General features: G+C 32.7%; 1 protein-coding gene across 1 annotated transcript in view; it reads left to right on the forward strand.

Annotated features, from left to right (window-relative positions):
• LOC139004885 (A disintegrin and metallopeptidase domain 3-like) overlaps window positions 1-13450 on the forward strand; it is a 76316-nt gene that overhangs the window by 62540 nt on the left and 326 nt on the right. The window contains exons 14-19 of the mRNA XM_070407389.1: window positions 362-557; window positions 1052-1145; window positions 1426-1615; window positions 5936-6022; window positions 7415-7519; window positions 12031-12080. Of these exons, the coding sequence (XP_070263490.1) occupies window positions 362-557; window positions 1052-1145; window positions 1426-1615; window positions 5936-6022; window positions 7415-7519; window positions 12031-12080 (722 nt within the window). The remainder of the gene's footprint in view (window positions 1-361; window positions 558-1051; window positions 1146-1425; window positions 1616-5935; window positions 6023-7414; window positions 7520-12030; window positions 12081-13450) is intronic.

Here is a 13450-nt window from a genome sequence, read left to right on the forward strand (position 1 = left end):
TCTGATTCCATTATGTTCATATTTAGTTAAACTTCATAATAGATTAGTCCCTATTAAATTACTTCAAAAGAAGGGTGTTGTGCTCAGTGGTAATATGCACAGTGGCTGTTCTTAATGTTAATACCATCAGTCAGGAATTTGAGTTACACCGCCCCAGTACTGAACTATGGTATGTGATCTTTGACAAGTCATTTAATCACTCATCATTCTTAACTATAATGACAGTTTATCTAAATTATAGTAGAAGATAATAATACCTTGCTTGGAGTAGTGTGGTAAGACTTGATTAATTGTCATGTGTGAAGCAGTTTGTCTTTGTATAAAAAGTATTACAAAAAAATTGTCTCCATTTGTCTCACAGGTGATGGAAAGAGGACGTTTATGTCGGAAAGGCATAGATCCATGTGATTTTCCAGAATTTTGTAATGGAATTTACGAGACTTGTCCGTTGGATGTAATATCTGCTGATTTAGAACCATGCAATAACTATACCGCCTTTTGCTATAAAGGAATATGCCGAGAACCGACTAAACAGTGTGCAGAGTTATTTGGAAAATGTAATAGTTGTGTTTATTTTTCTGGGATTCCTTTTTAAACTGTATTTTTCTAAAGTCAGTAATTCACCCTAACCACAAGGAAAGGTATTGTTTATTTAAATCCAAATTTGAAAATAAAATTGCAAATCAAAGCACCTTTGAATTATGTGAAGAGGCAAAATAGGATTACTAAGTAGAGGACAAAGACACTAGGACATTAGTGAAAACTCAGATGATTGGTGCAAAGGGAATATATTGTTAGAATTGTAGGTATTAAATCAAATGACTGATTTCTCAGTCATTTCTGCAATTTGATACCAACTTTTCCTTTCTCAAGTGGGTAGTTTTTGGGGAGTGATTCTCATTCTCAAAGAGCCAATAGGTGACATCAAAAATTTGGACATGGCACTCACTGACTGGACATTGCTGCTGTCCAGCTGTCTCTATATTAATATACCATATTTTTAGTTTTAATTGTTTTTTTGAGATGAGTAATTGGAACTTTATGTTTTCAGTTGCTAAAGGTGCTGCGTATGTATGTGTAGAAGAAGTGAATTATCTCGCAGATGCATTTGGAATCTGTCTTCACAACAAACGATGTCATTTTCAGTGTGTATTTTTTAAAAAAACTATTTATTTTTCAAATGTGTGTGTTTGTGTGTATATGTTTTCTGCAATGAGTCACTTAATTCAAATGACAGATGACTATAGTACATACAGATAAATTTATATGTTGCACTTCATAAGATGGTGTATGCACTGAATAGCCTTGCTGTTATGGTTTGAGTAACATTCTGAATTATCCTCATACTTTGAATTATTATTTACCTAAAACTTTAGTCTTATAGTAAGTGACACGTGGGAACTTTTCTCTGCTTTATATTGCCAGGGATACCTTTTGTGCAAAGTTAGTTTGTCAATGGACAAACTCACGGGTAATACCATGGAGTCCATTTGATATTCAATATACTTACCTTAGAGGCTATATATGTATGTCAGCAAAACTGAGAAATCCTTTAGCAGAGGGAGAAGTGGATGTAACCCGCGTAGCTGATGGCACTATATGTGGTGAAGATAGGGTAAATATAAATTCTTCTTGATTTTATATCATGTGTGTGTCTGAGTGCCTGTGTGTGTGTGTGTGTGTGTGTGTGAGAGAGAGAGAGAGAGAGAGAGAATATTAAGATTTTTTTATTTGCAATCATACAAACTGATCACTGTATCTTAAGATTCAAAGGTCAGATTTCTGCTGGTCAAAGGATCACTTGCTTTCCGATCTGTTTTATTATGAACTTTGCTATAGATATTTAAACTGGTTCCCTCACACTTGAGAATCTAAGCCTCTTTATTAGGCTAGGATTTGGTCTGCAATAATTTGTGTAAACAGAGAACAAAAAAGAATCAAATAATACACTAATAATTAGAATGGAACAATCTGAATACTAAGAACAACAACAAAAGACACCCTAAGTATTCAGTCTTACAATAATTAATTAGAATGAATTTGGTTATAATGACAGTAAAACATATATTTATTTGCTTATTAGCCTACTCCCCTAATTATTTCTCCAAAAGCATAATATACTTGTTAAAAATTTGACCCTCCAACAAGATACAATAATAAAATAATCTAAGCTTTATTTAATTTATTTTTCTTAAAAGCATTAAGAAACATGATAAATGATTTTAGACTATTATCACTAAAAATAATTGACTAAAGAAAAACATGCATAATTATCTTACATTTTAATTAAAATAATTTACAATGAGAAGCAGTATTTTAAGAATTAAAAAAATAAGAAGAAAAATGAAGTGAGTAAATTTATTTCAGAATGCAAAAAGACATTTTAACATAAAAATAATAAAGTAATTACAACGGAACTTACTGATACTGGCTACATTGTTGGCAAAAGTATGTTCAGGCTTAGAAAAAAATCTTATAAGAGTTTATTTGAGCCAAACTGACGACAATTGCCAGGATGAAAAATCTCAGTAGGTTGAGAAAGTGCTCTGGAGGATAGCAGTTTTACTGCTTATTTTATACATCAGAATCAAAGGGGAAGTTATAGGGGGTGGTTACCTGTAATCCATTGGTTGTAGATTAGGCAGGCTGGAGAAAGCAAAGCTGGGAAATTTGTGAGACTGATCAAAAAGTAATACAAGTAGACACATACTTCTTTTATATTGGTGGGCACAGGAGGGTTGATAATGAACATTTAGAGCACGTGGAGATGGTATGCAGGAGCAAGGTAGCACTGAGGGCTTCTGTGGTCTCTAGCTCTGGTACAGAGACCACAGAACCTTGAGTTGTGCTCTGAGGGGTCTGGAAAAGGAAATTACTCTGACATGCCTAAGGTATGTTATTTTAGATGCAAAAAGACAATCTATAGGCTCAGTTATGGTAAATATTGACCTCTGTCAAGGAAGATTCTAGCCTAGGACATGAATACACACGAAGACTCACTTTTAGCTATAAATTTTTAGTTTCAGACCATTTTATGTGGTTACTTTCTGTCTCTGAGTTTATAAAACCCACAATCCAGGCGTTTCCTGAGGTTGTCAGGTTTAGCATATGGCCCCTTTTTGTCCACAGCATTATAAAGTAATATATCTTCCCTTCAAAGATCATTTAAAGCAAAGTGAAAAAGTGTTTACTATAAATAAGGCAGAGTAAACACAGAACTTTATTAACTAATTTAATCATTATTTAATTAGAAAATAAAGCAGTGAAATGGCACACGCCCATGTGTGTGTGCACATCACACACGTCAAATATATTTTAGGATTGGTCCCTGGCTTCAGGCACAGAGCTCCCATAGCCCTTGGAATTTCCTGAGTGATAACAAACAATGTTTTGTGTTATTCATTCCCGCCCAAACAGACCAATGGAGTGATTTAGGAGAGGCCTCTGGATAGCTTTAGGATTGGGCTGGCCACCAGAGACTAAATGGTTAGAGGATTGGAACTTTCAGCCACCCTCTCAACCCAGCCCCACAGAACAGAACTCCATGATGGGGAATGGTATGGCTGAAGAGTGAACTCTGTAGAAACTTTGGACTGTGAGATTCGGAGAGTTTCTAAGTTGATGAACTCATCACCTGCTGTGCTTTCAATATGCCTGGAGAGGACATAGAAACTAACTCCCCTGGCCCCACAAATAGCTTTTATTTCTTCTACTTGGCTGTTCCTGAGTTGTAGCCTTTTAATAAACCAGTAAACATAGCTAAAGTGTTGTTTTGACTTCTATGAGCCAAATAAGCAAATTATGAAACCTGAGTAGGAGTTTATGGGAACCTCCAATGTCTAGATGGTTGGTCAAAATTAGGGTGGTCTGGGACTTGCATCTCGTATCTGAAGTGGAGGCATCCTGATGGGCCTGAGCGCTTTAATTTGTGGATCTGATTCTAACTCTAGGTAGATAGTGTCAGAATTGAGTTGAATTGAATTGTTGGACATCTACTTTGTCAGAGAATACATCTTAGAGTATGTAAGTATGTCAAAATATTTATGTATATTATGTATGTGTGCATACAAGCATACTCAAACACATCCCCACACGTGTTTTGCACATATCGGTGCAAAAATAACTCATAATATTGAGCCTATAACTAAGAAACATGAAAATGTTTCACCTAACTTGTGACTACATAAATACAAAGTCACTTAGTATTAAGTTGTTGTTTTAAACATTTTTTTATTTTTCAATAACAGTTGACTTTCAAAAGTATATTAATTTCAGATATACAGCACAGTGGTTAGACATATATAAAACGTATGCAGTGTAACTTACTGTTTGCAAGTTAGCATTTGGGCATTGAAAGTAATATCTGATGGTGAGAAGAATAACATTATCATTCTAAAGTAAGTATAAATTATCACATATTTTCTGGAAAGTGATTGGGAAATGTGTAAGGAGTCAAATATCGTATTTTTTTTTATCCATTGCTAATGGAATAATGTGAAATTAATTTTCTGATATTAGGAACTATTCATGGGTATAGAGCAATTATGATGTTTGTTATAACAGAGAAAAGTTATGAAGACTTGTTAAATGACAATTATAGGTTGGTCAGATAAAGTTTATCCAATACGCTATTTCTTTCTAAAATAACACTTGCATGTAATTTTTAATGACATGGAAGGATATTAGTAAAATTATGGTGAATGAGAAATCAGAGCACATCCTTGGAAACATGCATTTCTGCTGTTTGGATTGCACATGGAAATTTTGTGGGTTGTGATTTTAATAAAGTAGAGGTGATATCTTTGGCTTAAGTGGTCTTGCTGGTCATCCCCAAGTCAAGATTGTAGCAACCCTGTGACTTTATGTCTTAGTAATTGTACCTTTATAACAAGTAAAAAATAAAGATTTTAGAAGTAGCCTTAGCATCAAGATATTGTTGCCTTGATAGCATTCAAAAGCATTTAAAACCTAGGATGATCCCTGAAAAATATTCAAGTAACAGCTGCATTGAAAACTGCAAAGCATTACTAGAGAAGCAAAGAAGACTTACATAAATGAGGGGTAAGCAATACTGATTAATTGGAAGACTTAACATGTCAATGTTCTCAAAAATCAATTGATTAATATGATGCTATCAAGAATCCAAATCACAGCAGGTATTTTTTTGGAAGGGGGAAATGTGTTGTTGGGAAAATTGAAAGATTGATTTAAAGGTTTATGTGGAAATGCAAAAGGCAAAAAATACAAAATAGCGAATGTAATTTTATAGACGAAAATGGAAACTGGACATTTATACTACTATATATCAAGACATACTGTAAAGTTAAAGTAATTAAAACAATGCAATATTAGAACGAGGATAGATAAACTGACCTATAGACTAAACTGGTAAGTGGACATCCCCCGAGGGTTCCCGGAATGTGAGAGGGTGCAGGCCGGGCTGAGGGACCCCCTGCCCCCCACTCAGTACATGAATGTCGTGCATGGGGCCTCTAGTTTATGATAAAATCTCTTAGCAAAGTGGGAATAGAGTGATCATACCTGAACATAATAAAGGCCATGAATGAAAAATCTACAGTCAGCATCATATTCAATGGGCAAAAACTAAACATGCTTCTCTTAACATAAGGAACAAGGCAGGGATGTCTGTTTTCACCACTCTTATTCAACAGATTCATGTGTTTTATATACACAGTGGTGGGCAAATGTAGGTTTACAGTCATGTGTATGTAAAATACAGAGTAGACTACAAATATCTGTAAATATTGTAAATAATTGTTACCCGCATGTCTTCTTCAATACTAACAACTGCAAACCTCCGCTTGCACATCCCTATACATACAAATGTTGTGCATCTCTATTTGTAGCAATAATGATTGCTCAACTCTTTACAGTTCATGGTGGTTGTTATTGTTGCTTGTTTTTAAAATGGTAGGTTTGTCTGAATGGATCTTGTCAACCTGTGGGAACCCACAAAGATGGTCGACTCTGTAATGCCACAATTATTTGCAATGGAAATGGGGTAGGTAATGCCTATGTGTAGTTTTATTTAAAAAATTCATGTCAATAACATTTCCAGGATAATCATAAGGTTCAGAATTAATTTATGTGGAAATTTCTTATGGAAAATTAAAGGCAACTAAGGAAAGCAATTTCCATAATTTATACTTATGTACATGAATTATGTGTTCAATAAGATTGTTATAGGTCTCATGAGTTCATAAGCTTTGAACTTTGTACAAAATACAATATAAAACAATCTTTTAAAACGTTACATCAAGAATGTAAACTTTTGGAAATATATTTATTAAAGATCATATAGACACATTTATACATAGATATAAAATTATAATTAAATGTATGTTACTGAAATATATTTAAATACATACAATATATATACATTACACATATAACTTATAGTCTAATATTTTGTGAGGGCAGAGTTTCTTAAATTGTTAGCAATAAAATCTGATGGGCCAAATGTATGCACCATAAAAATTTCAGTAATATTATATTGTCTTCAAGAAATAGTGTACCAGTTTTTGCTTCCACTTGCTGTGAAAAAAAAAAAATGGTGCATTTCCTCCAATTCTGGCCAGACTCGTTTCTCAGTTTTTCAATGTCTTCTAACATGGTAAATCCATTGTTAATTTTCATTTATTTAATAATTAATGACACAGTTCTTAAGCATGTATGTATGGTCATATTTTCCTTCCATTTGTATTTCTATTTTACCATTCATTGTGAAATTTTTGACTGGATTATAGAAATTTTGTAGGCTTTGGAAGGTTTCCAAGTATGCCTTTGGCTTCTGCCATATTGATGCCTCATGTATTGTACTATAGTAATCCAGGAAAAAGTGATGTGCCTTTGAGTTTTTATTCAAGATTTTCTCCCAAATAACTTAAATGTCCTATTCGTTACAGTTTACTTTCTGTTGTTTTTTTTAAATTTAATTTTAATTGAATTTTTGCATAAGTTTACTTCTAGATTCTCTATTCTGCTCTGACTCCTCTTTTAATTCATACACCAGCTCATATTTATAGATATTTACTAGCAAAATAAAATTTTCTATTTGTGTCTTTTTAAGCAAAATTTTCCTTTAGTTTTTTTTTTTTCTCTCTCTCTCTTTTATAAGCTGGGTCTTCTCACAGCAATTTTTGTATCTGACACAATTCATAAAAATTTTAAATTTCCACAAATTTATATCTAGCTTCATACTTTCTATGCCTCTCCAGAATAAGATATTTCAGTTTTATAAAAAAAGTTATCTACTTTTATTTAAAAATATAAGAGATAAATAATAGGAAATTCATGTGACATTTGAAAAAATGTTGCATGGACATTTGTTTTATTAAATTTTATTTAAGAATTATTTTCCCCATTAAAATAAACAATTTGTTTTTGGTTTTAGGTTTGCAATAGTGAATATTCTTGTCAATGTTTTCGAGGATTTGCTCCTCCAAATTGTAGAGAACATCCAACATCACCAGGAGGAAGTCTCTATGACGGGTTTTGGGTATTCAATGCTGATAGTTAGTATCTCGATCAGTGTGGTCCCACAGAACTTTCTGCATTTATAGACATGTTTTACATCTCCACTGTTGATAAGGCTGTTGTGCACCTGACATGTAGATAGTGCAACTGAGGAAGTAAAATTTTCACTTTATTTTATGTTACTTAATTTAAATTTAAATGGCCACCTGTGGCTAGGGGGCTACTCTACTCAATAGGGGCTACTCTATAAATCATACTGTCAATCTAAGTGTTGTATACCTTTTTAATTCAGATCTAGAAGTGAACTTTTCATTAGGCTTCTCCTTAATTTTAACCATGGATGCTCAAACATTACTATTTATATAGCAGAGTTTTCTAGATTGGTGCTATTAAATTATAGAATGGGTGATAGATTTTTTTAAAAAATATATTTTGTTGATTTTTTACAGAGAGGAAGGGAGAGGGATAGAGAGTTAGAAACATCGATGAGAGAGAAACATCGATCAGCTGCCTCCTGCACACTCCCCACTGGGGATGTGCCCGCAACCAAGGTACATGCCCTTGACCGGAATCGAACCTGGGACCCTTGAGTCCGCAGGCCGACGCTCTATCCACTGAGCCAAACCGGTTTGGGCGAGTGATAGATTTTTATATAGTCTATATCCCAAGGATGTTAACTATTCTGATGTGCTAATTTATAACTAAGTTGCATTTTTAAGCTAAACATACTATAGAAAGATAAAAATAATGAAATCTTTCATAACTTTAGCAAATGGTTAGTAGATGGTACCAAAAGTTCCCATTTATTTGGTGAACATTCATGTACAAATGTGGTATATTATATTTCTCTAAACTTCACCATGTATAAATCTCATAAGAGCTTATTTCTACTAATGTCTTTTCATCATTGGTACTTTTGTTGTTATATATTTTATTTATATATTATAAAACTGACAAGACATTATCATTTGCCTTTAGTAGCTAATAGTTTCCTAAATATTTTTAATACAAATATATATATATGTATATATATATATATATATATATATATATATATACATATATATTTGTATATATTAGCCCACTGAGTTACTGTTTTTTGGGGGCTTTTCAACTCTTCCAGCACATTCAAATTTCCCTATGGGTCATTTCCTTTCAGACTGAAAAACTTCCTATTGTATTTCTTTTTGGTCTATTTTGCAGTGACCATATGTTTCAGCCTTTGTTTGTATTTAAAGTGGTTTTATAGTGTCTACATTTGCCAAAAATATTTCAGTGGAAGTAGATTTCTACATTGAAAAATGTTCCTCTCAGCTGTTCAAAGATATAGTCACACTGTATCCTGGCTTCCTTTTCCTGATGAGAATACAGCTGTCATTCTTCTTATGCATCTCAATAATATAATTATTCTTTTGCTCTTTGTCTGAGTTTCAGACTTATTTTCTGTTTTTGATTATCCACAGTCTCACTATGATTTGCCAAATGTGTTTTTCTTTGAAGTTATCCTGTTTGAAATAAATTGGCTGAGATTCTTGAATCTATGGATGGATGTATTCTTGGAAATTTTGAAAAAAAAATCCCAGCCTTTGTCTCTTTTTAATACTTATTTTTTATTAAACATATTTGCCTTTTAAAAATTTATACACATTAGCATGTTCACTCTGTGGTATACAATTCTATGGGTACAAAAAAAAAAACGAGCAGACTTATTTTCCCATCAGCTGTCATCATGATACATAATAGATTTAGCACCCAAAATCCTTCCTCTGGCTCCTTTTTTTGCAGTCATCCCCTACTGTTAATTCCCGGAAAGTAATTACCTGTTCTCTGCTCCTAGATATTCCCCTTTCCCAGAATGACATATGCATTTGAGATTCATTTCTGTTGTCATGTTTTAATAGTTCATTAATTTTTATTTTTAACTAGCCTTCTATTAAAAAGATGTACTATAGTTAGCTTATCAATTCATCCATCGAAGGTTATTTGTGTTATTTCAAGATTTTGGCAATGAAGAATAAAGCTGATATAAATATATAGACTTTTACATACATATGTATAATATATATACTGTACATATAGAATATACATATATTGTCACTTTTTGGTGGGTAAACACCTAGGGATAAGATTGCTGGGTCACTTAATAAGTGTATGTTTTTAGTGAGTGTACTTATAGTTTTATAAGAAACCGCCAAATTATTTTCAAAAGTGGCTGTACCATTTTTCCTTCACCCCATTCATCAATGAGAGAGCCAGTTTCTCTGCACAGATAGCACGCACTTCACAAGCACTTAGATATTGTTATTTTTGATTGTTTGTTTAGTTCAATTTTGTTTTGCCAGTTTTAGATATGTAATGATATTTTATTGGGTGTTTATTTAGTTTATAGTTATAGATTCACAATAAATAGCAAAGAAATGTAAAAGGAAGTTTCGTGTACCCTTCAGTCAGACTCCATCAACGAAACATGTCTCAATACTATAGTCCAATATCAAAACCTGGAGGTGGACATTGACAAAATACATAGATCTTTTTCAATCTTCACCAGTATGCACTCACTCACTTCTGTATGTGGGTGCACATATTTAGTTCTGTGCAATTTTGTTACATGTTCAAATTGATGTAGTCACCACCACAATTGAGATGCAGAACTGTACCATCACAACATGTATTATCACTAAACTAATATTAGTCCTTTTTACAGATACACTGATCCCTTCTTTCCTCCTTTCCTAACTCCTGGCAACCCCTGAACTGCTCTGTCCCTCTAATTATGTTATTTCACAAATGTTACATAAATACTTTCATACAATTTGTCTCTAAGATTGACTTCTTTCTCTTGCATAAATTTCATGAACTGAATATAAGTTGTTGCATATATGAATACTTCATTTTTTATTGATGATTGGTATTTCTTTGTATGGGTGTATCAAAATTTCTTTAATTATTCACTCATGAAGGACATTTGCTTGGTTGCCAATATTTAGCTACTGGTATCATGATTAGATCTGCTATGAATATTCATGTGGAATATTATGAATAAAAGTAAATTTTTAATTCTCTGGAAAACATGCTCATGAGTGAAATTGATGGATAGATAGTAAGACTTTTATAGTTTTAAAAGTGGTTGTAATTTGCACTTCCCTAATGGGTAATGATATTAAATATATTCAATGTGTTAATTTGGCCTCTGCATATCTTTTAGCGAAAAGTCTGTTCTGCTCTCTTTTTTTCTGCATTAGACTGAGTATAAATGATAAAATACACTCCTCCATCAAGATTCTTTTCTTTATCACTGTGGGCAGTAAAATAAAATTTATGAATTTTCAGTTTTGTCCAGTAGAAACTAACATAAAAAGAAAGAAATGGACCCCAGGGTTCTTTTTTACCTTCTTGGAAATGGATACAGTATATTAATTTGGACACCAAAATCAGAAAACTGCAATTTTCCAATGGAATAAATTTTGGAAACCAGATATAAACCCTTGCTTATGTGGTCCAATTATTTTCCATAATGATGCCATGATCATTCAATGGGGGAAAGAACAGCCTTTTCAGCAAATGGTATTGGGATAGCATATGTCAACAAGCAAAAGAATAAGCTTGGATGTTTATGGGAATGATATGCAAAAATTAACTACAAATGGGTCAGAAATTAAATGTGAGAGCTAAAATGATAAAATTCTTAGAAGAAAGCAGAGGGAATTATTAAAAACATTGGGTTTTGCAGTAATTTATTGGCTATAGGACCAGAAATAAGCAAAGAGAAATAGATACATTTGAATTCATAATCATTAAAAACTGTTTTCCAGCAAAGAGTATGATCAACTCAAAGTGAAAAGGATTGCCCATGTTATAGGAGAAAATGTTTACAAATTATATATCTGATGAAAAATTAATATCCATTTTATGTAAAGAACTCCTACAGATTTACAACAAGAAAACAACCAAATTAACAAATGGGTAAAAGACTTGAATAAATATTTCTACAAATAATTTACCCACATGGTCAATAAGCACATGAAAACATGCTCAACATCTCAAATTGATAGGATATTGTGGGCCAAACCTACAGGCTTATAAAAAAATTGAGAAAATATTGTGTTGATGAGGATATGAAGAGAGTGGAGCCCCTGGGCATTGTTGGTGGAATGTAAAATTATGCAGCCTTTTTGGAAATTAGTATAAGCAACAAGCAATGAGTGAAACAAGAGATTGATCTAACTTCATACAAAATTAAAAACTTTTGTGCTGCAAATGACACAACCAAGAAAGTGAAAGACAAATTACAGAATGGGTAAAAATATTTGCACATCTTGTATCTGATATGCAAGTTGTGTTTCCAGAATATATAAAGAACTCTTACAAGTCCATAGTAAAAATATAACCCAATTAAAACTGAGAAGGGGTTTAAATAAATATATCTTCATAGGAGATATACCAATAGCTCATAAACCCATGAAAAGGTGCTAAACATTTTAGGAAAATGTAAATCAAAACCACATGAATTACTAGTTCACACTCCTTAGGTAGATTATAATAAAAAGTAACAGGCAACGTGTTATTAGTGAGGATGTGGAGAAATTGGGATTTTCTTAGTGCTTTTTCCAGCAGTGCGCAAACTCTGATATCTTATTTTCAATCTCAAAACAGTAAGAGCTGCCTTTGATTGGCTTCAGATTAGACCTCCACTAAGGACACCTGGGAGGCTATTACAACACTTCCGGGTCCCTAATCTACAGAGCAATTGTGCTGCACCCTGCAGTTCTAGCCATTTCTGTGCAGTGAACTCTGTGTTTTGGCTCCTTAACTCAGTGAAGTGCTGCACTTTGCCTAGGACTCCAATTCTCTGCTGATGTCAGCAAATTCTCCATAAGTAGAGCAGAATTTTCATAAAATCAACATCATATTTTCCTTCCTTCCGGTATTATAGTTTTGCATTTCCTGTTGACTTAAAGAAATTATTTCCCTCATGTAGATTGTCTTGTTTTATATTTTTATTATAAGAGGACTAGTCCAGCACCATTTAATGAAAAGATTTCATCAGAGCTGAAGTGGAAGCCCTACCTTCCTTAGGGCATTGGGTGTCTCTCAATCCAATAAGTAGGTGCAATTTCTTTAATCAGCCTTTAGTACATGAGAAGAAAGATCCACTTCCAATATGATATTGTGAGTGAAGATGGATAATGGAGAATTGACCTTTTCAGATGGCTGAAGCAGGAAAAGGAGAGTTTTAAAACTATTGATTGCGTTCTCCCATAATGTATGATAGCTACATATTTGCATGATTTCAATATTTTTGCATATATTTTTCAATTTATTTCTATAACACATAAACATTGTGAATCACTTTATTTTAGTCAAATCACTGCTTATCAACATGTAATTGGGTTTTATTTCTAAGTTATTGGACTTTTCTCTTTTGTGTGGGGGGAACACTAATTGCATTTACATTTAATATTATCACAGGTTAATTGGTGGTAATTCTGGTAGCTTAATTTAGTTTTCTGTATTCTAGTTGTCTGGAATATTTCTTTTGTTAAATTGGGCCTAGTTTTCATAGATTTAAAATGTTTTCCTATAATATCTTCTAAAACTTTAAGAATATCTATTTTTTTCTAATTAATATAATCAAAATTAGGACAACATCATCTTACACAGTCAATATGAAAATTTCACCTGGTTTACTATCATTAATTGGGCTTTACAACCTTGAGTTATGTCAATTTTTCATTGAATCATTTTTTAAAAAACAGTTCTTTTGTAAGCTCCATATTTTTAAACTGAAGAGCTTATTAGGTTGTAATATCCATTTCATCTGTTTTCAGCAGGAATCAATAGACCAGAATATGATAAAATACATTAGAATATAAAATATTAAAAAAGATTATATGTGTAATGATTTGAAATAAAGTATGACAATGATATTGATATGTGTTGAGTGGCATGAATA

Source organism: Myotis yumanensis, unplaced genomic scaffold (assembly GCF_028538775.1).
Source record: "Myotis yumanensis isolate MYYU_CA2020_CCGP unplaced genomic scaffold, mMyoYum1.0.hap1 SCAF_3, whole genome shotgun sequence".
Lineage (NCBI taxonomy): Eukaryota > Metazoa > Chordata > Mammalia > Chiroptera > Vespertilionidae > Myotis > Myotis yumanensis.